Raw genomic sequence first — 24,905 nt, forward strand, 5'->3', positions numbered from 1 at the left:
GAATTGAGTTCACCTGTAACCTCTTGAGACAAATAGAATTTCCCCATGGCCATCAGTTTCTACAATTACTGCTAAAATCTTCAGATTTACTTCACTCAAGAAAGGAATCTTCTTCTAAATTAGTCACCCTGTTACCATTCTGTCAGAACTCTTACTCACCTTACACAAATACATAAAGATCTTGGAGCTAAAGGGAATTTCAGAGCCCTTTAATGCCGTGGAATACTTTCAACCCAATTTGACTTTCATTAAGACAACCTGCTCCTGCAGCTTTGAGGAAGAAACCTTTTTGATTGTACAATATGGTGATCAGCAGAGGCATCAGCAGCAGAACAGGTGCCAAAGGCAGGGAGCAGGCAGCAGGAGCAGCCTGGGAGGGAGCACTCACCGTGTCACTAACGCTCCAGCCTGTTGACCACGTCGCGCACGGTGGCGATGAGGTTCTCGTTCTCCTGGGGGTTGGCCAGGATGATGCTGTGCAGTCTGTTCATGTAGGAATCGATCGTCTCCATCGTCGGGGTTTCCCCGCTGCCTACAGTGAATGAGCCACAAGGTGCTTTGATGACCACAGCAATTCAAAAAAGTTAACACTATGCTAAGGGTCATTTGTGCCAACACACAAACTGCTCGTGACAGATTCTGCTAAACAATGTCCTCCTAACTCCACAAAGTGAGTAGTTCCAAGGATATCAGGACTAATGAAGCATGGCTCTCTTTTATTTGGGTCTCATAGTTGATTATAACAAACTCTTTCAGCTGGGCATTCATAGAATCTAAGCAGGTTCCCTGGCAGCTGACAATACAGACACAGCCTTTATTTTAATCAAGGAACTTGCACATCCTGTCTATTCTATTCAGTAACATTTTCATAAAACAAGTGAAGGAGAGCCAGGACTGAATATGTGTCTCACTTTATTAGGAAGAGTCAGAGCAATAAGAAAATAAATGTCATGTTGAAATAAAGCACTGACTACACTCCTCATTGCATGCATTTTAGTATTTTATTATCCCATGCAACAAAAGCTCAAACAGCCAAGAGCACAGAAGTACAAGCCTGTGGTGGTGTTCACAGGGGTCTCAGGACAAGGGAAGAGACGAGAATCTTGACTCCATGTTTCAGAAGGCTGATTTATTATTTTATGATATATATTATATTAAAAGAAAATTATATATTGAAGCTTTACTAAAAGAATAGAAGAAAGGATCAATCACAAGGCTAGCATGGAATAGAAAGGAATGATAATAAAATCTTGTGACTGACCAGAGAGTCCAAGACAACTGGACTGTGATTGGCCATTAATCAAAAACAACCACATGAGACCAATTACAGATGCACCTGTTGCATTCCACAGCAACAGATAATTATTGTTTACATTTTGTTCTGGCTGGCTCCCTCATTGTGTGATGAGGATGGGGATTAGGGTGGCTTCGAATGCAATGTAGAGGAGCATTAATTCTGAGGCTGAGAAGGCTAGAAGGATGAATAGTTGAGCTAGGATTACTGTTGTGGCAAAGATTCGTTTGTGGGTGATGGGTTCTTGTTCTAGGTGATTTTGGCTTGCTATGATTATGAAGGAGAGGAGTCAGCATGAAAGGACTAGCAGGAGGGAGGAGATTCTGTCAATGGATGTTCAGGGGGTTAGGCCTTTGTTTGTGTAATATGTTCTCAGCTTTTCAGGAGAAAAAATCCTAACAAACGGATTTTTCATACAATATGCCTGTGACAGCAGCCCACACGTTTTCAGCCCACAACACAATATAAACACAAGCAGTTTGATGTCCCAGGCCCACCTGGCAGCGGGACTGCAGCGAAGCTGCTGGTGAGGGCCTGCCTCAGGCTCTCCAGGTGCTGCTGCAGCACCGTGTTGCGGCTCCGCTCCTGGATCACGTCCACCTCCAGCTTCTCCACGGCCGTGCGCATGCTCTCCACGTGCTTCTGCAGCGCCGCGTTCCTCTCCTCAAACTCCATGTTGGATTTGCGCAGCTGCCGCAGCTCCGCCTCACGGGCTGCCAACACCAACCCATCCCAGAGAGTCAGAATCTGCTACAAACATCTCTAGGACCAGCAGGCAATGAGACAGAATGTTCTGGAGTGCTCAGCTGATAATTACAAATGGTGCCGTTGTGGTTTATAGATAAAGAGCATCACATCATGGAGTGACAACAGCACTTACAGTGGCACTTTACAGAGATCATTCCTAGAGAGAAATACAACTAGGAAAACATTCAAAGCATCAGAATGGAAATGAATGGGGGAACTGATCAGGGAGGAAGACTGCAAGGCTGATTTCAAATGCAATCAGCATGACAAAGTTTAGTGGCAGTGCTAAGAATCCTGCAATCAAGTCACCAGTTACAAAAACAATCTTCTGTTGACCATGGAAAGTATCTGAATCCAAATTGTGTTCAGTCAAGAAAGTCTTCAAGAAATCTGGCAAAAAATACTCAACTCTTGAGACACACAGATATGAAAACTAAACAGAGTAACAGAAAATATATCAGTGTAATCTTCCACATATGGGGGGAAATAAAATACTGCTAACCGGCCTCAATCACTATCAGGATACATTTCAGATATTTCTTAGTCCTATAGAACAGTAGACAGTTTGAACTGGCTGGAATAAACATTAGAAACATTCTCAAAAAAGGCTGATTTGGGAAGACAATGCCAGGAAAAACTGCTTTTCAGCCATTGTGTATATACAGAGGTAAGGTAATAGCAGAAACTATACCCAAGTCTTTATGTGAGCTGAGATGGGAGGAGCGCAAGCTGGACAGCATTTGCCAAAAATTTTGGAAAAGCAAAGAGGAAAGTATCCCAGAAAAGTTAAAATTACCTTTACTATGATTCAGGAACTCTTCTGTGAAGATTGGGATATCAAAGACAGATCTCTCCTTTGTATCTGCTTCTTTCTACAACAGAACAAGTAATAATGTAGCTAAACAGTTTGTTTTCAGGAATTCATTTAACTGTTTTGATCATGAGAATAAAAGGCCAAGGAGACCAAAACCTGAGGCAGCTAAAAGCTGTATGGATTAAAGACACTTCCAGCTCCTAGAAGGCCAAAGGAAGTGTCTAGATTTTCAAGATATAGGTTTAATCAAACCATCATTAAGAAAGAACATACAAGATACTAAAATATACTCTTTCATCCTAATGGCATTATACATGAGAATCATTCATTATTATTTTAAATTATTATTATTATTATTTTTTAAACTATCTGAATGCATTCATATTTTCCACCATCAACTAACTGACATATTCTGAAATAGTCTTTACAGGAATATCAACAAACAGGAGACAGAGTGAGCAAAATGCACCATAGGTTTCATGGCTCTTGGCCTTTCAACACTAAAGAGAAAAAACAAAAAACACTTGTAAATCAGGAAATGCTCTATAACTTAGTCAAAAAACTGCACATAATGTGATTTGACTCAAGGCAAAAACCCCCTACTATAACATACTTCAGTCATCACTTCTAAATCAACAGGAATTAATGCTTGTTTTAGCACCTGAATCGTTATGGACAAAGCCAATGTAAATTTTGTTTGATAAACTGTAGCAACTACAATCAACCTGTAACTTAACACAGAAATAAAGTTAAGCAGGAAAGAGTGTGACGAACAAAAGCTTTTCATAACTCTTAAACACCATGGCTGATAATGAATCAAACTCAACATCCAGAATTGCAGTGTTACACGTGACTGGTGTCCTCCAGCAGACAACCCCAATGTCTGACAGCTGATAAGGGAATTCTGGCCCCTGAGTTCAGGGTACCACGGTGCTGTCTGCCACAGAGGGGTACCTGAATGCCAGCTGACAACCAACCAGGACAGACAGGACTAGATGGAACTACAGCTACTCTGTTTTGCTCTGAGGAGACAGACTGTCCATTGATTGCCTTTAAAGATAAGCTAGCTTTTATTGTGTGGCACAATTACAGCTCAGGAGCTCTGTATTTACTGAGTGAGAATTCAAACCTCACTTGGCCTGAATCAGCTGGGGACACGTGAGAAACAGGAAGACTGGAGAGAAGGGCAACTCTTCCTATCTCTGTGATGCACAGTAGGATTTATTTAGGGTTTATGATCACACCTGCTTTTCAGTGAAGTTTTTGTACGTGCTGCTACAGGGCAAAGGTCTCAAGAGTATATTTAGAAAGAGAAGACATACACAGAAGTGTGAATAATCCATTTGTTTTGTCTGAACGCTGCCTAGATGGCTAAGAATTAATTTCACCCCAGAATCCAGGATCTCAAAACTAATGTGCACTAAGAAATGTTGGCAGTTATGAAGCCTGGTTAGAACACTTATAAAACATCCATTTTAAACACTTTAATTCGTGCTCACTGTTACTACCTGTGTGCAAAGAGCCACTGGCTGGGATCATCACTGGCTCCTACAGAATAGATGGTGGAGGAGAGAGCACTGCCAGGAAAAGATATTCTCTTTGCAGCCCTAGGTTGCAAAGGTTCTTCAGACAAAAACCAAAAATATTAAGGCTTTAGATGTAACTGCCCAGCTTCCAAAAGGCAAGAAATTCTACTAAGCAGAAGAGTGATCATTAAAACCATCAGCACTCTCCCATTACAAAATACATTACCCAGCACATAAAAGATCCTCTTGAGAACCCCAAAGTACTTAAGCCACTCTGAGGTTCACTGAAGATTAAAATCCTCATTTAAAATGCTTTGATTACCTCCTACTGGAAAGGACCCAGTCAGTTCAGTTCACGAATCATTTAGTCATCCCTCAAACCAAAAGAGAATCAGAATTCTATCATTTACCTTAAATAAGACTGAGATGCTTCAAGAGTCAACAATCTCATCTGGTTATTAAAACTGAGGCTGAACTCTGAAGATTCTGCAATGAATCAGGCTTGAAGTTCTTAGAGACTTGGTGAAGTATGGTAATGAGACAGCTGAGATTTTGGGGGGTTTAAGCTCATTTTTGCTGCCATGGTCAGGCTGCTGACAGTGGAAGGAACAGATATAATAAATGTACTACCCCATTAAGTGTTTTCAGAGTAGGCACCACCAGGCAACCCCTGCTTTCCTCAGTCTGTGTGCAGACACCTCTGAAAGCTTTCCAGTAACAAGTGTAACTGAGTGCATGATGCCAGACCCACTTGGAATCAAGCAGCTTGAGAAAATAAACAATAACAGAACAATGGAGAACAATTATCCAGGGGTTTAGTCACTGCTGATGACAACAGTTCCACTGTATATTGCTATATGTGATATTTATGAAACTAGAATTTGAAGGAAGAAAAATGTTCTATTTCATGCATATAGATGAGCTCAGGGACAGTGTGTGCATGTTTTTCAAGGCAATATCTATTATAAGTTCTCTCTCATCCTTTAGTTATTTTTTATTATAATCAGTATTTGAATTGCCCATCATGAAACTCTTTAGAGGTCAACTCTATGTACAATGTTGAAAATATCTTCAACACCGACTCACAGAAACTACATCAGTAAACACTTAAGTTGAGGAAAGGAAAGAAAAAAGCTTTTTTGACCTTATTTTCTTATATTCTCTCAAGAAATAATTTCATCAGCTTGTACCTGCTAATCAAACACAGCAACAGAAGTCAGTGTGGACAGGAGAAAGCAGCAAGATGACAAAGAGCTTTAGCCTCACTTCCAGTAACAATGTGAGCAGATACTTCTAAAAGCAATCTAAGCTTTTCTGCTTATTCCCCATCTACACAGGATTATAATACTTGACTTCCCTGCACAAAAGATGCAAAAGCACATCAGGTGATAAGCATGTGGGATATTATAAATATAAAGGTGAAAAACACCAAGTAGTCAAAGGCACAGTTCGGAGTAGGATGTCTGACTGACAGGTTGATGTTCAGCTGTATCTGATGAAGCTTAAATGTCCTGCAGGGTGAGGAGAATTCATTTTTTACTGCATTTAAGATGTGAAACATCAGCAATGATAGCTTGAATCAGAAGGGTAAGAGGGAAGACTCCAAATTTGTAGATTGCCACCTGTATAACTTAAACAATATGTAACAGTCACAGCCAACCTAGAACTTGAAGCCTTCAGTTTTTGTGCAATTAGAGACAAACTTTGATTCAGTGATTGTAGAATCAGAAAACTTGGGGACCATGTACTTCCAAAGGATAATCTCACTGCAAGCACTTCCTTTAGGAGTTAATAAAAGGCATATAAAAAACATGCTACAAAAACATTGTCGTGAAAGTGAAAGGTACTTTCCTTCAAGACCAGTAGCTGCCTCTCAGCAGCGCTCAGCCTTGTCACTATTGTAATGAACACATTAGAAGCAAACTGGATTGCTTTCCCAAGGCAAAAAGCCTCACAAAGAAAAACAGATCTTTCAGAAAGCCCTATTGCTTACAAGTGAAGAGGCTGTGTATAATCAAGATTTTTTTCCCTGCTCTTTGTTTGCAATTTATTGGTAACCATTACAGAAGCACTGTGGCCCTAGGTGATACAACTGGAGAAAGCTGCAGTGTTTCAAGGAGAGAGAAATCAGAGTAAGCCAGGACACATGAGATTTGTGGTAAGATGCCTGTGCTGTAGCTGATGAGCTCCAGACATTATCACTCTGACATTATATGCAGAGGGCAAGGGAGGGCAGGAGAGGGTTTAAGCCAGAGATTTTCCATTTATTTGGTTGCTTTACCCATTTTCTTCTCAAGGAAGCCACAAGCATTTGTGCTACTGCAAAAAATTAGTACCTGAAAACATCCACCTAAAGGTGCTGACTTGGCAGGCTTATGGAGGTCTCACACTGTTTTTAAGCTCTTAACATTGCATTACAAAACAGACCAATGTTTTCAGTGTATACTATGCTCCATTCCATCATTTGTACCTGTCCAAGACTCAAATTGAGTTTTGTCATACCAATGAGTGTAAGAATACTCAGTCATTTCTAACTTTTCAAGACCTGCATCAGGAAGAGTTCCTTCCTTACTAACCTGCATTAGTAAGGAAGAATTCACACTCAAGTTCTGATTAACTGGGTTTTGACTTCACTAAAAGTTTTTACTTCACTAAAAGTTTATTTTCACCTGAAAGTCTACCCACTGATGTAAATGTAGAATTAAGAGGTTTACCTCATGATCATGAGCTGGCTGTCTTGCTCCATCTGAAAAAGAAAACAAGGAAGAAGTCTCTCAAAATAAACAAAATTTCAGAAAACGAGAAGCAAAGAATTAAGGCAGTTACACAACCCTAATTACACAACAATTCTAGACAGACTTGTGCAGCTCTCCTACAAAGCCACAGAGAAGCTGTGCTTAACTTTGATGTTCTTAAAGCATATCCTCCAACACAATCTAGACACAGTTAAATTCACCTAATTCCCTTTACACACAGCTGAGGTAAATGCCACAGAAAGAACATATTCACTTTTTAACCAGCCTCTAAATCCAAGGCTTTTAAGGAGCGTGGCTGGCAGGGAATCTTCTATTGTTCTAGCCAGGCACATACTTTTGTCCCATTCAATACCTTGTCTGTGTGATTTGCCTTTTTGTCTGTCCTGTGCTTTCCTGCTGAAGACTTTGTAGGCTTCAGTCTTCTGGTACTGCTCCAGCTCCCTCATGTAGCGCTCCTTGTCCCTGTCTGCTTCGTCCAGGTAGCGCTGAAACAAAAAAGTCCCAGGGTTTCAGGGAGTTCCCTCCCCTTCAGGAGGAAGGGAAGAGGAAAAACAACTTGTTAAATGAAGTGCTGATCCATTTCACCTATGCAAACAGGAGAGGAGTGAAGAAACAATGAAGTGGAACGACAAAAGATCTCTGGATAAATTACTGTATTCTGGCGTCCCATTTTCTCTCTCTTTTTTATAATAACTATTCTCTTAAATTTTTTTTTGCTAGGCCTAGGAGTAACTTGCTACCCTACTCAACTGAACATTGCCAACATGTTACAGACCAGACACTTCAGAATTCCTGTTCTGTGGCAAGGAGGAAGTGCTGCCAATCAATAACATCTTATCAGATGATGCTTTATGGTTCAGACCTATAACAGCAGAGTTCCAAACACACACTTCTTTTCAGGCCCCACAGACAAAAAAGCACCACGAAAAAGTTGGCACAGCTGAGAGGTGAACAAAACATCATGGCTATTGCAAAGAGCAGTGTAAAGATAAAAAAGCCTGGTTTTGATATAATCTAGCTGCATTTTGGTTTATAGAAAAATTTTCAATTTATATAATCCATCTGCATTTTGGTTAACAGAAGCCTTTTTTTATTAGCCTGAAGGCATTTCACACATCTGCAAGACAGAATGAGCTTAGCTGGAAAATTCTTTGAGGGAACTGATGAACTGAAAAACATTTAATGAATGGTCACAAGGCTTACTAATGGGATCCTCTCAAGAAAAAGAGTCGCCTTCCCAATTTTTTCTCCAAATGAGTTTAAAATTCAATGAATGTAAGAATTAAATCAGTGAACCTTAGTCACTTGGTATTCTCTAAGTCATCATGGCAATACCTGTAAGTTATGATTTCCATACATTTGCAACACAGTTTTGACCTGGCTGATGACAATAGTAACATTCTGGATTGAGCTGCAAATTTAGTGATGCTTTTGGGTTGGCACTGCTTTTGGACATGTTATTTCTCTGTAAGATATTAAATCTTTTTTTCCACCTCCAGCAATGCGTTGCTGAAAGGGCTCAGCAGTCTTCCCTTGACCTGCTCTGAGTTAGAAACTTACAGCTTTACTTGAGGACAGATTCCCTGGGGATTTAAAAAGCAGCATACAGAAGAGAGATTTGAACTCAATTTCCTTTTTCAGGTTAAAAATCTGCCTGAGACATGATAGGAATATGTTAAAGTGCAGGGAACAGAGGGGCAGATGTCTTTTACCATTCTCTCCCAGCAGACATTTTCATCACCACAAGACATCTTCTCCATGGATGTAAATTTCCAACCTTACACAGGAGCAATCCTGACTTTTCTCTAAGCAACATCACGCTCACTATCCCTGTTACCAAATCAATAGCTTTGCCTTGCCACATATTTTCCATTATGGTTCAATCACAGTGCCTATGCACCATTTTATAACTCTGTAAGTGGTATTCTACAAGCTTAGTAAAAAGCAACAAAAGGAAATCCTGGTTTTTTGTGTCATCTCATTATCATTACACCCTTAAAATATTTTTCTAAGTTTAAATATGAAGATTAAATTCATATGAGAGCATTCAGTAGCAGTATGATTTAAAAACTGCTTTGCAGAAATCTCCAACTGGCAATCAGGAGTGGACAGTAAGACAGCAAGACATTAATTAGCAATTAACCCATTAACAAGGTTCACTCCAGAAGGCCCTTAAAACCAGCCCAAACACAGCCTTGAGCTTCATTCACTTGTCAGATAGTGCAGAAGGCCACAGGACTCCCAGTTAGGAGACATCGCATTTCAAGACTTTGGCTTTATATGTCTCAGATGTATCAGAGTTGGTACAGCAGTTACATCCACATGGATCACATGAACGGTGGGATGTCTCATTAGAGCAATGCCTCCATTCTGGATGTATTCGTGCCTTACCTATAGGATACAGCTCTCCTCAAGTCCCCCCTGGAGGAGATGCCACGGCCCTGCCAGGATGCATCATGTGAACCTGTGGCCCTCATTTTGAAATAGCCTCCTAAACACGATTTCAACCACCAGCCCGTCACCTTCCTCACTAACAACATTCCCACGCAGCAGCAAGGACAAGGAAGTGCAGTGGTACCCGCTTCTCCTCAGGGGGCAGCTTGCTCCACTCATTGCCCAGCATCCTGGTGATCTCAGGGAAAGGCACCTCCGGCCGCTTCGCCCGCAGCTGCTCCCTGCGCTCGTTCATGAAGCGCACGTACCCGGTCAGGGGCGACTTGGGGGCATTGCTGTCCCGCAGGGGTTTCTTCCTCTTCCTCCCCTTGGCCCAGCCGCCTCGCTTGGTTCTTTGCTGCTGCAAGATGAAAATGAAGGTAATTCAGGCTGAGTGAAAATAACCCCCTCTGGAAGGAATAAACAACTTCATCAGGAGTACACGGCTGCAATCCTCTCCATGGATTTTCAAACCCTACTTTAGTGATATCCTGACTTTTGTCTCCTAGTCCACAGGGACAACAAAATAACATTGGCATCAACTTCTGATTGTAAAATCACAGGGACTGATAATCCACAACATGACCATCTCAACTAATGCAACTGCAAATATTCTTTTATTACTTGTTTGCTTGGTTTTAGTTATTCTCACCCTCACATACCCTCCCCTACAAGTCATTTACTTCAATAGGTTTTTTGGAGAGATTTTGTGTACTAGTTAATAATAGATAAGCAGTCATTTCCAGATCTTTGTCCTTCATGCACAATGTGCCCAAAATGTGGATGTAAAGACAGTAAACAGGCTTTTCTACTCTCATCTGCTAAGTAGATTGTCTTTCCCAGTAACCACCTCCAATGGAGCAACAAACCAACTCCAAAGGAGGGAATATTGTAAGATGTGTCTGGGGCACACTTGTGAGTTCACAGGAATAACAACATTATCACTCATCCTCTTGGCTTCAAATTATTTCTACAGCAAGCTCTGGACAACACTATTTTCTAGTGCTATGTACATACAATTATTTTCAGCACTTCTAATCTTTCCCCAGATCAACATGTTCCTGCCATCATGTTACTTTTTGTTTCCCTCCTGGAATTTTATTACTCAATTAAAAAAGGAACTCACAACTGAAAACAAACTACAGGGGAGAATATCAGATACATCTATAAAAAAAAAAAAAAAAACCACAAACCAGAAAACCCCAAAACCTCTTCCTAGTGCAACTTCAGGTCCTTCATGATTTAGTCACCAAAAATCAGTGTTGGATGGTACACAAGGTATAGTCTAAAGCAGTAAAAACATAATGGTTTTAAAGACCTCAGTTACTACCAGAACATTACAATGGCTCACTTTGCTGGCTCACAAGAGAGAAGATAATTTGTGGCAGTTGAAGATTCAGTCCTGAATGCAGCACCAGCTTGTGGCCCCCTCTGGCTAAGCTGAGGCCCATGTGCTGCTCTCTGCACTGCCAGCTATCTGTGTGCAGCTGTGCAACACAGGAGGAAATTAGGCAATCAGAGGATGAACATGGCAAATGGATAAAAATTTGTGATCCTATTAAAAATAAAATCTGAGCAGGTAAGACAATATAATGACAAAATTCCATGCCTTTGCTTCATTGAAAAGTTACTATTATTTCATCTCACCTCCTCCTCAGGCTTCTGCTCAGTGGTTTCAGCAGCATTAGAAGACTCATTTTGCTGCTGCTGAGCCTGCGACAAGTCCTCCACCAAATCTGGGTTATTCACAGGCTGTGAAGCTCCACCACTGAATGAACTCTCCGAATTAGCTAATCTGAAAAAGCACAGAAGTGGAGAACAAAAAATTTAATCATCATTCCTAAATCACTTCCTCCCTAATCTTCTGAAACATGTAAAAATGTTGCAAATATATTCATTCTCACACTAGCAAGAAAAATGGGATTTAGAAGCGATTTCTGAAGAACTGGCTGTTCCATCCAAGCAACCACTATAACTACCACAGCTCCCATGGACTTTCAGACCAGTTTGATTTTTAAAGTGGTATTTTGTTTCATTTTTAGTGAAGCATTTGATCATACAAACAACTTGCAGGCAAGTGAACGTTTGCATCAGAAACCAGTCAGTGTGAATCTATCCTTCTTCAAAAGTACCATAAGGAATTTGAAATTAAAAGCTTAATCATCAACCAAGATACACCTTTCTGGATGTATTTAATATATTTCTCCACAAACACATGTAGAGATCTGTGATTGAGTATGATCTTAGCTTGAACTTCATTCCATACACTCTCCTGTTCATACACACGGGTATTTAAACACAATTATGACTAGGTCCCAACAGGCTCCAGAATGGCTCTAATTTAATTTTGCTGCAAGAGCTGTATCAAGCTACCTTACTCCAAAAAAGGACAAGATGGCTGCAGGCAAAAAAGAAGAGCAAACGTGCAGAAATACTTCTGAAGGTAGACTGACAGTGCTGAACACATATTTTGGGGCAACAACTCCATGGACATTCTCAGCAGGCAAATTAATGTAAAATTTTTGGACTCATCTCAGATTCTAAACCCTTCTTGAGACTAAAGAATACTTGGCCTTACCCAGTTACATTCACGAAAATTCCTTTAACAGCAGGATATGCTTCAGGTCTCCTTTGCTCATTTATTCCACTCTAAAGCTACTCATGTCTATGGCAAATTTTAAATATTCAAAATAACTGTTCCTATTAATGTAGACTACAGCTATAAAAATTTGATATATATTAACAGAATTGTTATTTGAATGCCCATGGGAATATCTGTCTTCAGAGAGAACAACATATTTTCATTACTCACTACAATCAGCAATTGTGACATAATTACTGGTAAAGACAAAAGGGCTGCAGAGATCCATGGCTGACTTTGAGACAGCAGATTGAGCTCACATTACTGACAATTAGAGAGGGACCAAGGGAACAGAGCAGACATCCTCCCTGAAGTTAATTATATTTGCTATGTGTCAGAAAGAATAGGAACAACACAGCTCTGGATTCATGCTAGGGTTTGAGGAGTATTTCAGCGTTCCTCTCCATTCCCCCTTAGCAGAGAAGTTCTTTAAACTTCTCTACAGGAGAAACTTCATGTGATGCAGTTATTTGCAGCAAATACTGATGAAAGCTTGGCCAAAATATTAACACCTCTTAAATACAAGCCTCATTTGAACATGGATCTCATTTGGCACCAAGTTTGAAGTCCCAGATAAGTAAATCCAAATTCAGACCTATCTAGAGTGAAAGTGTTCACATTCAGTTTTACCTGACTGGAAAATCTGAATTTTACTGTTTAGGGCTTTCCAAAATGGAAAAGAAGCTTTAATTATAAAAATACAGCAAAAATTTCATGTATTCTTAAAAGAAAACTTCTCTTGGCAATATGATTTTAAGAGGCCATTGTTACATCCTCTAAAAACAGAGTCAGATTGACAAAAATGAGATATCAGTGTCAGTGATCAGTTTTGGACATCAGTTTCAGAGATCCTTGATATACATTGATGATATCCTTAATTGAAATAATTTCCTTAGCAGAGGCCACTACGACAAACAGATACTTCCTCCCTCTCTGTCCCAATAATGTCACTTTCTTAAGACTGAAATCCTAGGGATTTGCCTTTTAAAGCTAAGAGATACTAAAGAACAGTCTGTGACCACTTCCATCAGTTAAGAAGAGCTCTGGTTTCTCCTAAACAGAGTCCTGTGATCTTCTATCAAGGCCAAGGGAACGTTGCAAAATGGAATTCTGTCAGGTTTATTTCTCTTATTTTTACAAATTACTCAGAATGCCCTCCTCCACTGAAACAATCTCCCTGACAGGTGCTGAGATAGTATCTACCAGCTGAAGGTGAAAAAGGAGTTACTTACCCAGTTACATTAATTTCAGCACCTTCCTTAGATCCATCCTCATCTGTAAAAAGTGGAGGAAGATTGGAGCCAGCTACCAAGTTCTCCATACCTCTGGGGAAAAAAACCAATGATAAAAAAGGTTAAGTTAACCATGTCATCATTTCCCTTCAGCAGTCCTTCAAATCAAACATCATAACACAGCAGGAATTTTTTACCCCATGAACCAATTGGCCCGTCCCAGCTGATGGCTTCAGGACAGATCCTGTGCTTAGGGACAGAGAACAAAGACCATAAGTGACACTTCAGTTCCAGCTTCCATTTTAACTGAGCTCTGTGCCAGTGCCTCAGTGCTGCTGGAAATCCCTGCAGTTCTGTTTTATCCCTCAAGACAAATCCTCATTCACCATCCTCAGCACACAGGTAGGCAGATCCTGCTATTCCAGTCCACCTGCCTGATCATTCCTCACAGTGCACCCTTCACCAGAGCTTTCTGCTGACCCCAGAAGAAAACTGAAACCAAGGCCCCTCTGAAGTTTCAAATTAAGATTGTACTAATAATTTCTTGTCCAGATTTTCACCATCAATCTGAGTGTGCATAGAACACAGCTATTTAGAGTATTTTATCTTCAATCCCACAGAACTGTTGCTGAAGCAAATGGTTTAAGGACTGTGTATTTCTCATTGAAACCACCTCCAAATTAGAAGTAGTACCATTTGTAACCCTGTGGCCTGTCATGGCAATTTAATGTGAGACATGAAATCTAAAACTTAGTTTATCCCCTTCCTTACTAAAATACAAAAATGTTGTATTTTAGTGAAAACAAAAACAAACAAGACCAAAAAGCCTTAATAAACTCACTCTACAATTATGAGTTGCTAGTTCAGGCCATTTTGAAGGGCCAAATTCCTGTTCCTTCAGTTTCAGAATCACCTTTGATGAGCAGCAGATACTGCACTCAATTCCTGCTGTCCCTTTCACCCATTGCACTTGGCTTTAGGCCTGGAGGGACTGAGGAGAGTTATCACCCTGTACTGCTTTCTCCTGGGTTGGTGCTTTCCACCCAGCACTGACATCCAAGTGATCTGAGAGTAAAATCCTGCTCCATGTTTCGAATATTTGATGTGCTTTCCCACATCCCATCCCAGTTCTAAAGGTAGATGTTTTCTACAGACAGAGGTAGAAATGCTTCTTGCATTTACAGATTTTGCAGATCTCTATCACAAGTACAACATGGCTGATATTCACCCTTTTCTCTCCTGCTCTTGCAGCTGCTGAGATCCTCAGAACCACCCTTAAGCATCCCATCATCCTGACTCCTCATCTGGAAAATAACTAAAGCTAAGCAGACTCCTCCTGGGTGGTGCAGGCACTGATCTCTAGCAGAGGAACACCTTTACTTGTGTACAGGCAAGGTTCATCCAGCAGTGAACAAACTGAATTCCTGCTCTGCCCTACAATCCAGGGACTGGTCCAGTTTTGGGGGCTCACCCTTACAGCTGTGGCACAGCTGGAGACTGAGCAGCCAGGGCTCCCCCAAGATGCTCAGGGCTCTGAAGCAGCTGGGCTCTAAGGGATGGTGGGGAATGGGCTTGAGCAGCCTGCACAGGGGCCCAGTCTGATGGAGCTAAAGGCACTGGGGGGAAGTGGCACAGAGGACAGAACCAAATCCTCCCCAGCTCTATTGGCTTTGCAGGTTCAGGCTGGACACCAGGATGTGTTCCCAGAGAGGTGGAGCCTATCCTGGCAGATTTTAAATGCTGAAAGCTGTAACTGACCTAAACCAATGTTGGCAACAGTCTTGCTGTGAGTGGGAGGCTGGACTAAGATGACCTCCCTCCAGATGTCCCTTCCAAGCAACATCTGCAGTTCTAGGAATCACAACTCCACATTATGGGGTTTTTTTCAAATACCAGCATCTCTGACAGGAAAAGAAAGACAACTCAAATAATACAATGCTGTGAGGAAAAGTAGTGAGATACTCTGCTGAAACAAATAGGATTTAAATCCTTAAAGAAGGCAAACAATCCTTCCTCACACATGGATAAGAATCTACACACAGAGAAAAGAAACTACATAAAGGCTGGGACTTCATGTATCACAAGAAATCTGAAAATTCAACTGATTTGAAAATTATGCTCTTCACTGCCCAGGAAGCTGTTTAAGCACAGCTTCTAAACATACACCATAAATTGCTTCATGCAGTTATCATCTAAGAGGGAAATTAAGTTCTGCTTCATGGTGCACTATATTCATCAGTCAAAAAATCTAAATTATGATTTTCAAAAAAGGAAGCCAAAGCAATTATGCCCACTGTGACCTTCTCACCAGGTCCTGGTCTGCCTGCTCACATCTGGCCCAAGCTCACTTTCAAACTGCAGGGAAGCAGCTGGACACCAACCTTAACAACACACAAACACAGGAAGCCAGGAGAAGATACTGTCTAAAGCATATGGGTTAAATAAAAAAAGTGTAGCTCTTTCAGAGGATGCTGACCCACATCCTAAAGAAAAAGTAACATCAGTGAATTTACAATGGCTCCTAATCAGTTCCAGAGAGCAAGAAAACAAAACAGCTCCCCTAAAACTCCCTGAGAGCAGATGGGAACCTACAGAAGCCTTTCAGTCCCATTTCTCAGGGATAATCTCCCATACCCCTGCTCCAAAATCATTACCCACTTAATTTCAGCCCCACTGCAGAGCTCCATGTTTATTGAAACACATTTAACTGAATTCAAGGCAACAGAAACAATGTACATTTAGTTTTCTGGTGGCTCACACATATACCCTATTTTCATTTTTTAACTACATCTACTCAAATGCAAAACCAAAACTGAAACTGCAGTTAAACCCTAAACCCTACCAGCCCTACAGTTCAATGCAGGGAAGCCTCTCCTCCAAATAAAACTAATTCCAACTGGAGCAGCTCTGGGTTCACTACTGCTACACTACTGGCTGTGTTGGCTCAAACAAAGCAACCAGCTACACATGAATAGAGAGACTGATTTATTCATTTACAGCAGTATTTGACAGGATTTCAAAGGTTAGCATTAGTTATATGAGTTAACCTCTATATGAGGCTAGAAAAAATCCTACATTATCAAGAAAGTGGCTTAATTTAGCTTTTCCTTTCCCTCTCTTCCCTGAGCAATCATGACTTCCTGACACAGAAAGTGGACAACAGTATTTTATAACTTTCAGTTTAAATTTTTCAGCTGGACACTTTGGTTGCATGCCACAGAGATCATACTTACACAAAATGGTACAGAGTGTACCAACATGGTCTGACAGAGTTACTCAGGAAATGACAGCAAAACTTCTACAGCATAAAGATCTAAGTGCTACTACACATACCAAGGATCAAACAGTGGGTAATTAAACACCATTCAAAACCAGAATATGGTTTAAATAACCTTTCTTAATTTCTTCTCACATTACCTTTTGTAGGCCACGATATGTAATTATTATTCTAGTAGTAAAGTAGTCGAGTTACATTTTGCATAGACTGAAAGCTACCATGTGATCAAATTTCTAATCACACTGGTACAGCAGAGAGGAAAACTCAGAAGCAGGCAGCTTTAAAATCAGGGTGAGAACAAATCCATGGCTGGAGCTAGACAGAACGACTCACTTTGCCACAACATTACTGTGGCTGGACAGCACATGTAAGGACATGAGAAAGTTCAAGGGTTCTCAATACATGCTACAAACGAAGGGTAAAATTTCCCCACAGCCAAAGCATCAGGAACAGCAAAAATGCCATTTAAAACGTGCCAAGAATTTTATCCAGCAGAGTCTGGCTGCATTGCTGGGTGTCAGGAGGCAGCTGCAGGGCCACAGGCAGCCCTTTCCTGCCCCTGGGCACTCCTGGTCACCAGTGAGTCACTGGCACTGCAGGGTGAGCACAGACCTGGTCACCAACGAGTCACTGGCACTAAAGGGTCTCTGCACAGCCCTGGTCACCAGGGAGTCACTGGCACTGCAGGGTGTGCACAGCCCTGGTCACCAATGAGTCACTGGCACTGCAGGGTGAGCACAGCCCTGGTCACCAGGGAGTCACTGGCACTGCAGGGTGAGCACAGCTCTGGTCACCAATGAGTCACTGGCACTGCAGGGTGAGCACAGCCCTGGTCACCAGGGAGTCACTGGCACTGCAGGGTGAGCACAGCCCTGGTCACCAGTGAGTCACTGGCACTGCAGGGTGAGCACAGCCCTGGTCACCAGTGAGTCACTGGCACTGCAGGGTGAGCACAGCCCTGGTCACCAGGGAGTCACTGGCACTGCAGGGTGAGCACAGCTCTGGTCACCAGTGAGTCACTGGCACTGCAGGGTGAGCACAGCCCTGGTCACCAATGAGTCACTGGCACTGCAGGGTCTCTGCACAGCCATGGCTGTTGTCATCTTATTGCAATGCTCTCGTGCCTTCTCAGTGATTTCTCATGGGTAGCTCCTCGCAGCACTGACTCCTTCTCCTTCACAGCTCAGCCAACAAACTCCAACTCCCTCCTCACCCAGCTACCCCACTCTTTTGTAGCACTCTTCTTACTGGACACAGCTGTGGCCTATTAAGGGCAGGCCTGTTCCTAATCTTTGGTGATGAGTACAGCTGCAACTCCTCAGGGGTGAGACTGCCTCCTGCACTATCTTTATTTTCTTACATTCTATCCCTGCACAATTCCCCCTTTTCTTTTAATTACAAAGCCTGGTCACCAGTAAGGCACTGGCACTACAGGCTGTGCACAGCCCTGGTCAATAACTCACTGGCACATGCACACTGATTTCCTTCTCATCCCAAGGCCAGACCGAGCCTAAGATGCCCTTGAACACTGGGAAAAGGGAGAACAGCCTTAACAATGTTGCCTTTTCAATGGCTACATTACAACAGATAATCTTATGAATAATAAAAAAATAAATTGCTAAACTCTTTAGCCATCCAATTACATGCTGAGATCATATTTAAATATGCTTAACCATAATAAATAAAGTCAGCATCAGAAATCCAACTTACAGGCTGATTATAAAACACTGCAGGAGTTCCAATTACCTCATCACCAGCTCTAGTTTTAGAAACGTTACTGCTGAGTGGAGAATTTTTCTCCTCAAGTCTCTCATCTCCCTTTGCCAGAGTAAATATGTCCAAATTTTACCATTCAGAGGCTAACAGATTACAAAAAACCAATCAATCTGCTACATCACAAAGGAGTCACAGTATTCCTTATCTCAGCATCAGAACCCAAGCACTTCAGAATGCAAACAATCTAAATTCAGATGACTGAGAAAAAAATTCAGATTCACTAAGAGAAAAACTAAAAATACTGAGGACTATCACTTTCTCTACCTTTCCACAAGTAACCAGAACATCAGAAAGAAAACTGAACTAAGTCTATCTCCTATTAAAACCACAACACTTTTGGAGCTGCCAGAGGAAGTTCAGATCCCTCTGACAGTGCCTTTTCTTCCATCAAGCTGTAGCACAAGCTCAATATCTAACATACTTAACTGCAAAAAATCAGATTTTACTTCTCCTCTACAGGCAACTCATGAGACAAAGGTTTTTATGACTAGGAAAATTGCAAGCTCAACCTAATGGGACGAAGGTTTTTCTGTCAAAAAAAGTTTTTGTCAAAAAATACATACCAGAGAATAGCCAACTGCTTTTATTTTTACTTCTTGCCAGTAAAAACAAAGAAACACCACAGACCAAAATAGAGACTTGTAGGAAAAAATTCCAGAGTTCCACTGCATTTCCAAGCAGCTTAAGGAAAGAAGGGAAAGATGTAAAGCTGAGGTTTATGTTTAGTTTAATTGGGTCTTTGCAGCAAACACTAACAAAGCTACTCATACTCTGACCTTAGAAACAGCTGTCAAACATCTGCAAACATGTATTTTAAAAACACAAGTGTTCAATTCTGCAGTCTACTCTAATTTATATAAAGTTTTAGGATGAGGCACATACAAGTAAATATACATATATACACATATTACATATATATATATATATGTGTGTGTGTGTGTGTGTGTGTGTAAAACCTTGGTGTTCTCTGGAATGAAAGGAATATGCTCACCTCTCCGGACAAAGGCAAGAACAGTCCCATGTTGATTCTCTCCCTTCAAATACATGAGTGAAATTTTGCATTACTAATAAAACAGCTTTTAGATCACTTCAGGGAAAACAAAAGCCCACAAAGAGATGAAAACTAATTGTGCTATAGACCCCTGGATAGCTAAAACCAGTAACTGTGGTTACCTCTGGTATCCAGAGGGAATGCTTTGCTATCTAGCCCTTCACTGCAGGTATTACATATCTATAGATTAGGATAGTTCATTTTATTCTGAATTAACTTTGTTCATGATAGCATCAATTGCCATTTAAACTAATACCATTAACAAATACAATTCTGCAAAATTAATTTAATTCTCATGTTACAGATCTCATATGACAAAACAGAAACCATTCAGATCACAAATAATAAGTCTCAAAAGAAATCTTGAGAATTTTTTATTTTTCATTAATCACTCTACCTAAAGCAAGTTCAATAGATGATTACCAAGGATGGGAGCAGGTTTTGTAATCTGCACATAAAAATACCTTCTGAATTTCCAGTTATTATAGGCAATTCAGTCTTCTTCACCTGCTCTGCCACTTGAGAACTCCTCTGGGAGCTGAGGACGTTGTATTCCACAGGACAAAGTTGTCCAACAGCTCCTTTCCCGTTAAGGAGGTACAAGGGGCACCCCATAAACCCCACAAGCTCCAGAGTGTCACAAACAGTGCCTGGAACAGACACTTCCCACAGCCCAGGAGCCAGAAAGCAGCCAGCCCTCCCCAGCAGTGAGCAGAGGTCACTTCCCTTCCAAACTGGAACCCCATTCCTCTGATCATTTATGTCTGCAAGACTCAATCACTCACTGTTTGTGCAATGCAAACATAAAAGTGCCATAAGCAAAGCAGTTATTAAAAAATGTAAATGAACAGACTGAAGTTTTTCATGGTGTTTACTCAGTTCAAACATTTACCAGCATCACACCAGTGAAATAAGAAACAGTATTAATTAATGCTTGAGGAATACTTTGATTTAAAAGGCCAAACAAGTATTCTGAACTAGAGATAACTGAATGTCAAGGAATTCTGATTGGGATTGGCCAGAGAAATGCAAAGTCATATACTTGAAAATAAAATAATTGAAGACTGCATATACCTGATGAGATTGGAAAGTAATTTTAAAGCTATTTTAGCACTTCTGCTCTTCCTCAAAGCTTTATTCATAAGAAGTTGTACAGGGGTAGAGCACATATTCCAAGCTCACTTATATTCTGCAAGAGGAAGCTCTGGCTGCTGCCACAGAGGAATACAGATTGGAATTTTTCATGCACATCCCCACCAAAACAAGTCACTATGGCCATTTACAGCATACGGGGTCGAATACTTTGGATGTGAGAATGCACTGAGAAAGAGACTGAGTATCTGCTTACAAGAATGACTCACCACAGGCATCATGACCCAACACAAAAGCATCTACTCTGACCTCAAAAGCCACAAAGACAGCATGGAACTGGATATTTTAAATGCACTGATATGGGGACAGGGACAAAGGTTAGAGGAAATGAAGTGTGGGAAGAGTCAGTGATTCTCACACAAAACAAGCAACTCATTCTGTCTGTTTTCAGAGAAGATCCATCTTCAGAAAAAAATATGACATGTCAGCTTCCATACATTTTTGTTCTTATTTTCTTACTGTTGTCATACAACATAAAACAAGTATGGTATTTTATTCCAACATAAAACGAGTTTGAAACCTCAAACCCATCATTGCAGAAGAAATCACAATTTTTAGATAGCCTTAGTTGGGCAAAAGAACAGGCATACAAATCTGAACAACAGAACTGCTATTAGCAAATACTTTCTAATAGCAAGAATAGTGAAGAACTGAGTTGGGCTGTTTGTTTCTAATCTGACCCTAAAACTCTCTGGTAACAGTTTATTATCTATCAGAAATTAAAGTTTGGTGGTACATCACACAAAGTGAACCAAAATCCCTTTTCAGCCAAGGCTCTTCTTGCAGTCCCACAAGGTACCATTGATATGACAGGGTGAGATTTGTAAAGGCCTTGGAAACACTCTGATGGAAAAGCTAATAAGGAAAGCGAGCACAAAGGAACAGACAAGTGGTTCATGTAAGCATCAATACATCCTGCAAGTGGACACTGCTTACAAAACCTTGTCTGGATTCCTGAAAAGAAAAGAAACAGAAAAGACAGCCCAGTCCTGCCAAAGCACCCTCTCCAGGAACAGCAGTCAGATTCTTTCACCACTGTTAACAAGATGTGAAAGCTGTCTGAGTTCACAGACAAAATGTGTTCAAATGGATACTAGAGGAAAAGACTACACCAATAACAAAAATTCAGGAAAATATAAAAAGGCAAACTTTGTGCTCTAAACTAGGCACATGCCAGCACACCCCTCTCAGCACCAAAGGGAGAGATCACAGAAATTTTAAAATCATGAAAAACCCTGGTACTTCCATGGCTCCATAAAAGAATCAACTTAAATCAACCACAGAATTCAGACAAGTTAGAATAAAGCTTTCCTTATACTCATCTTCATCCAAAAGCAAGAAGAAAAGACAATAGTTAGCATCATGAATGAAAAACAAAGGAAAAAACCAACAAAATCATAAAGGCACTGGAGTGGTCTGACTGTTCTCCAGTGCTAAGCAAGACATGAGACCCAGAGATGCACGCGAGGGATGGGAACATTCAGGCAGAGGGCACATGTTAACACCTGCAGCACAGGTAATGAAAACAGCTCATTTTGGAGCTGAAGTAGCATTGAGAAAAAAAGCATCCATGCCAGCAGTGTGCCTAAATATCCTAGGCTGAGTGCTTGGAACAACAGCAGCACATTTGTAATACTGCACCCGATCCTCAGACTGTCTCCAGCAGCCCAAACAAACTGCTCTGGGCAGTGGTGAACTTCTCCTGCAGCCTCTTCTTTGTGCATCTCCTGCCACAAAACAGGCAAGAAGGCAAACAAGGTGAGGGAAAACCCAAAAGAGCAGAGTATCACTGCCCAGGGCTTGGAGCCAAAGAGCAAAAAGAACCTGGCAAAAGCAAGACCAAGACTTAATCTGCTCTTCCAACTCCCCTCTTCCACAGCTGCTCCTCATATGCTGGAAACAAGAAACTGCAGGTGGGAAACATGCTCCAGCTTTGAAAACTGGAGCTGATCAAAGCACTCAATAAATTTAGCTCTAGAAGAGAATGTAAATCTTTTCCAACAGGTTGATGACTGAACAGGCATGAGGATGGAGGTCTCACACAACACTGTGTCTTCAAGCACTTGCACTTGGAAAGATTCCTAATTTATGTTTAGTTACAAGTGTTCTGAAAGAAATCTGGCATTCAGGTTTGAGTATTTACCATATTTAGCAAACAGCAGATTTATACTGCTTTTACATTTCCTTTGCATGATTTCATTTCTATATATATTTGTTAAGTAAAAATGGTTCCTCTGAGCTAAAGCAGAAATATTATCCCAATACCCCTATATATGGGTAGAGATGTACAGATGGTTAAAAGGTCATAAAGGAAATCTCCCCAAAGCTAAGAATACAACCAAACTTCAGAAACAAACTCTGAAGCACTACCAATCTTAACCTTTATTTTGGACAGCTCAACTAATTGTTAGTCTTTGCTTGGATTCTGAGATCTCAAGTTGTGCTGAGACTCTGACCTGAATACACATCATGCAATTCTTACTGCAAAGAGAAATAAGAACTAAAGTCCTTGTGATCCTTGCAAAAGGTCAGCAACACTCTGCTTTACACAGCATTAAACAGTGGGGAAGTGGAAAAACATTTCTATTTTCAAAAGTGCTACAACACGGATTTCACCTCGGTATAATATCATAACCTGAAGTTCATTGCCTTGAGCAGAAACAAAGGCAACTGGTGGAAAACAAGAGTTCAGGCACTACTGCCTTTTTTGATTTGTGGAGCCTAAACATTTCAGAGTTTTTTATTGGTGGAGCCTGAACATTTTACAACAGAAGTGCAAGCACAGAAAAATTGCATTCTTTGATTACCTTTTGCACTGTTAGAAGTAAGCACACAGATTAGCTGAGGATCAAATACCACATTTAATCCCCAAAGTTAGCTCAAGAGCCTTCTGAGTTAGACAAGTGCCTTCTCAGTCACCAGCACTCCCTTTTCATTTAAAAAGACTCCTCTGAAAAAACACTCATTTATATTTTGCTCCTCCCTACATCTCCCAAAACAAAGGCAAAAAGCATGATATTGCTTTTTAAACATGATATTTTTTAAAAGTATAAGGTCTTCAGATTTTATGAAAACTTGAATAATATTTGAGCTTATAGATGTCCCAAGATAAAACATTTATTACAGTAATGGAAGCTTGTTTTTCCTGGTCTTTAGCAGTCTCCCAAACCAGCATATTCCCACCCTGGAACTGTTTCCTGACCTACAGAAAGGGTCATCTATGTATAACACAGACAAAATATGGCCACAGCATTCCAAAGCTCCGTGGTAAGAGCACTAAAAAGAATTCTGCAGGTTCAGTTCACATCTGAACTGAGCTTTGTTTTCCATGACAGAACAGTCAGAAGGAAGGATTAGGTTTGAGTGAAGCCCTACCTGGCTGCTGTAAGGTGCATCCCCAGTCCCACTGCTGCCTGATCAGGAGAAGCAATGAAGAAACCTCAGAGCAGGTTGCACTGTGTAAATAAAGAATCCTGGCAGAGGACACTGCACCAATCTCTCCTTAACACCTCCCATCCACAGCACAGCAAGCCCAGGTCTTGGAGTTTAGCATGTAGGAAACAAGCAGTTTATTATTTGAAACTGTGCCAAAAAACCAAGCTGAATAGGAAATCCTGTCTGAAATTTCAGTTTGTAAAAATTGTGGCTTTTGACAATTGAAGTGTATTTCATTTACAGCTAACAGTTCAATTAGCAAGAAGCAAAAACATTCACTCACTTCACAATTAAATTTTCTTCTACTCAAATATCCATATCTTAATCAGCATGAACTCATTTGTGTTCCTATTTAAAATGCCTTTCTCAATAACACTTGCTGACATCACCCAATAGCTACACATTTTATACACAAGTATCCCCTAAGCATACAAAAAACCCCTGAAGATTCCAACTAGTTTTGCTGGTTAAGATCCACCCAGCCAAGCACAAGCCTAGCCACCACAGCTTCTTTGTCAGCTGAAGGGGAAAAAATGGAAACAATGTGAGAAAGGTCCACATTTTCTGCTATACTGAATTAAACCTACTTCCAGAAATCAAGGAATACATCTCCTGACTGATTCAAATTTAGTGATTCCAAGTTTTAGTCTAAAGGGGCTTCTAGAGGTCATTTGATCCCAACACCCACACAAAACCAAGGTGAAGTCACCTTCATGGCGGACACCATGCTACACTGACTCAAATCCTGATCAACACTGATTGAAATCATCA

General features: G+C 40.8%; 1 protein-coding gene across 3 annotated transcripts in view; it reads right to left on the minus strand.

Annotated features, from left to right (window-relative positions):
* The window catches only part of HMG20A (high mobility group 20A), a 73,132-nt gene that overhangs the window by 37,966 nt on the left and 10,261 nt on the right, over positions 1 to 24,905 (minus strand). For all 3 annotated transcript variants that reach the window (XM_058811362.1, XM_058811361.1, XM_058811360.1), the window contains exons 2-9: positions 13,444 to 13,536; positions 11,218 to 11,365; positions 9,716 to 9,931; positions 7,490 to 7,622; positions 7,096 to 7,127; positions 2,838 to 2,913; positions 1,792 to 2,007; positions 389 to 532 (exon numbers count right to left, since the gene is read on the minus strand). In XM_058811362.1, the coding sequence (XP_058667345.1) occupies positions 396 to 532; positions 1,792 to 2,007; positions 2,838 to 2,913; positions 7,096 to 7,127; positions 7,490 to 7,622; positions 9,716 to 9,931; positions 11,218 to 11,365; positions 13,444 to 13,532 (1,047 nt within the window). In that variant the 5' untranslated portion in view covers positions 13,533 to 13,536 and the 3' untranslated portion in view covers positions 389 to 395. The remainder of the gene's footprint in view (positions 1 to 388; positions 533 to 1,791; positions 2,008 to 2,837; positions 2,914 to 7,095; positions 7,128 to 7,489; positions 7,623 to 9,715; positions 9,932 to 11,217; positions 11,366 to 13,443; positions 13,537 to 24,905) is intronic.

This window comes from Ammospiza caudacuta, chromosome 10, assembly GCF_027887145.1.
Source record: "Ammospiza caudacuta isolate bAmmCau1 chromosome 10, bAmmCau1.pri, whole genome shotgun sequence".
In the NCBI taxonomy this organism is placed as follows: Eukaryota; Metazoa; Chordata; class Aves; order Passeriformes; family Passerellidae; genus Ammospiza; species Ammospiza caudacuta.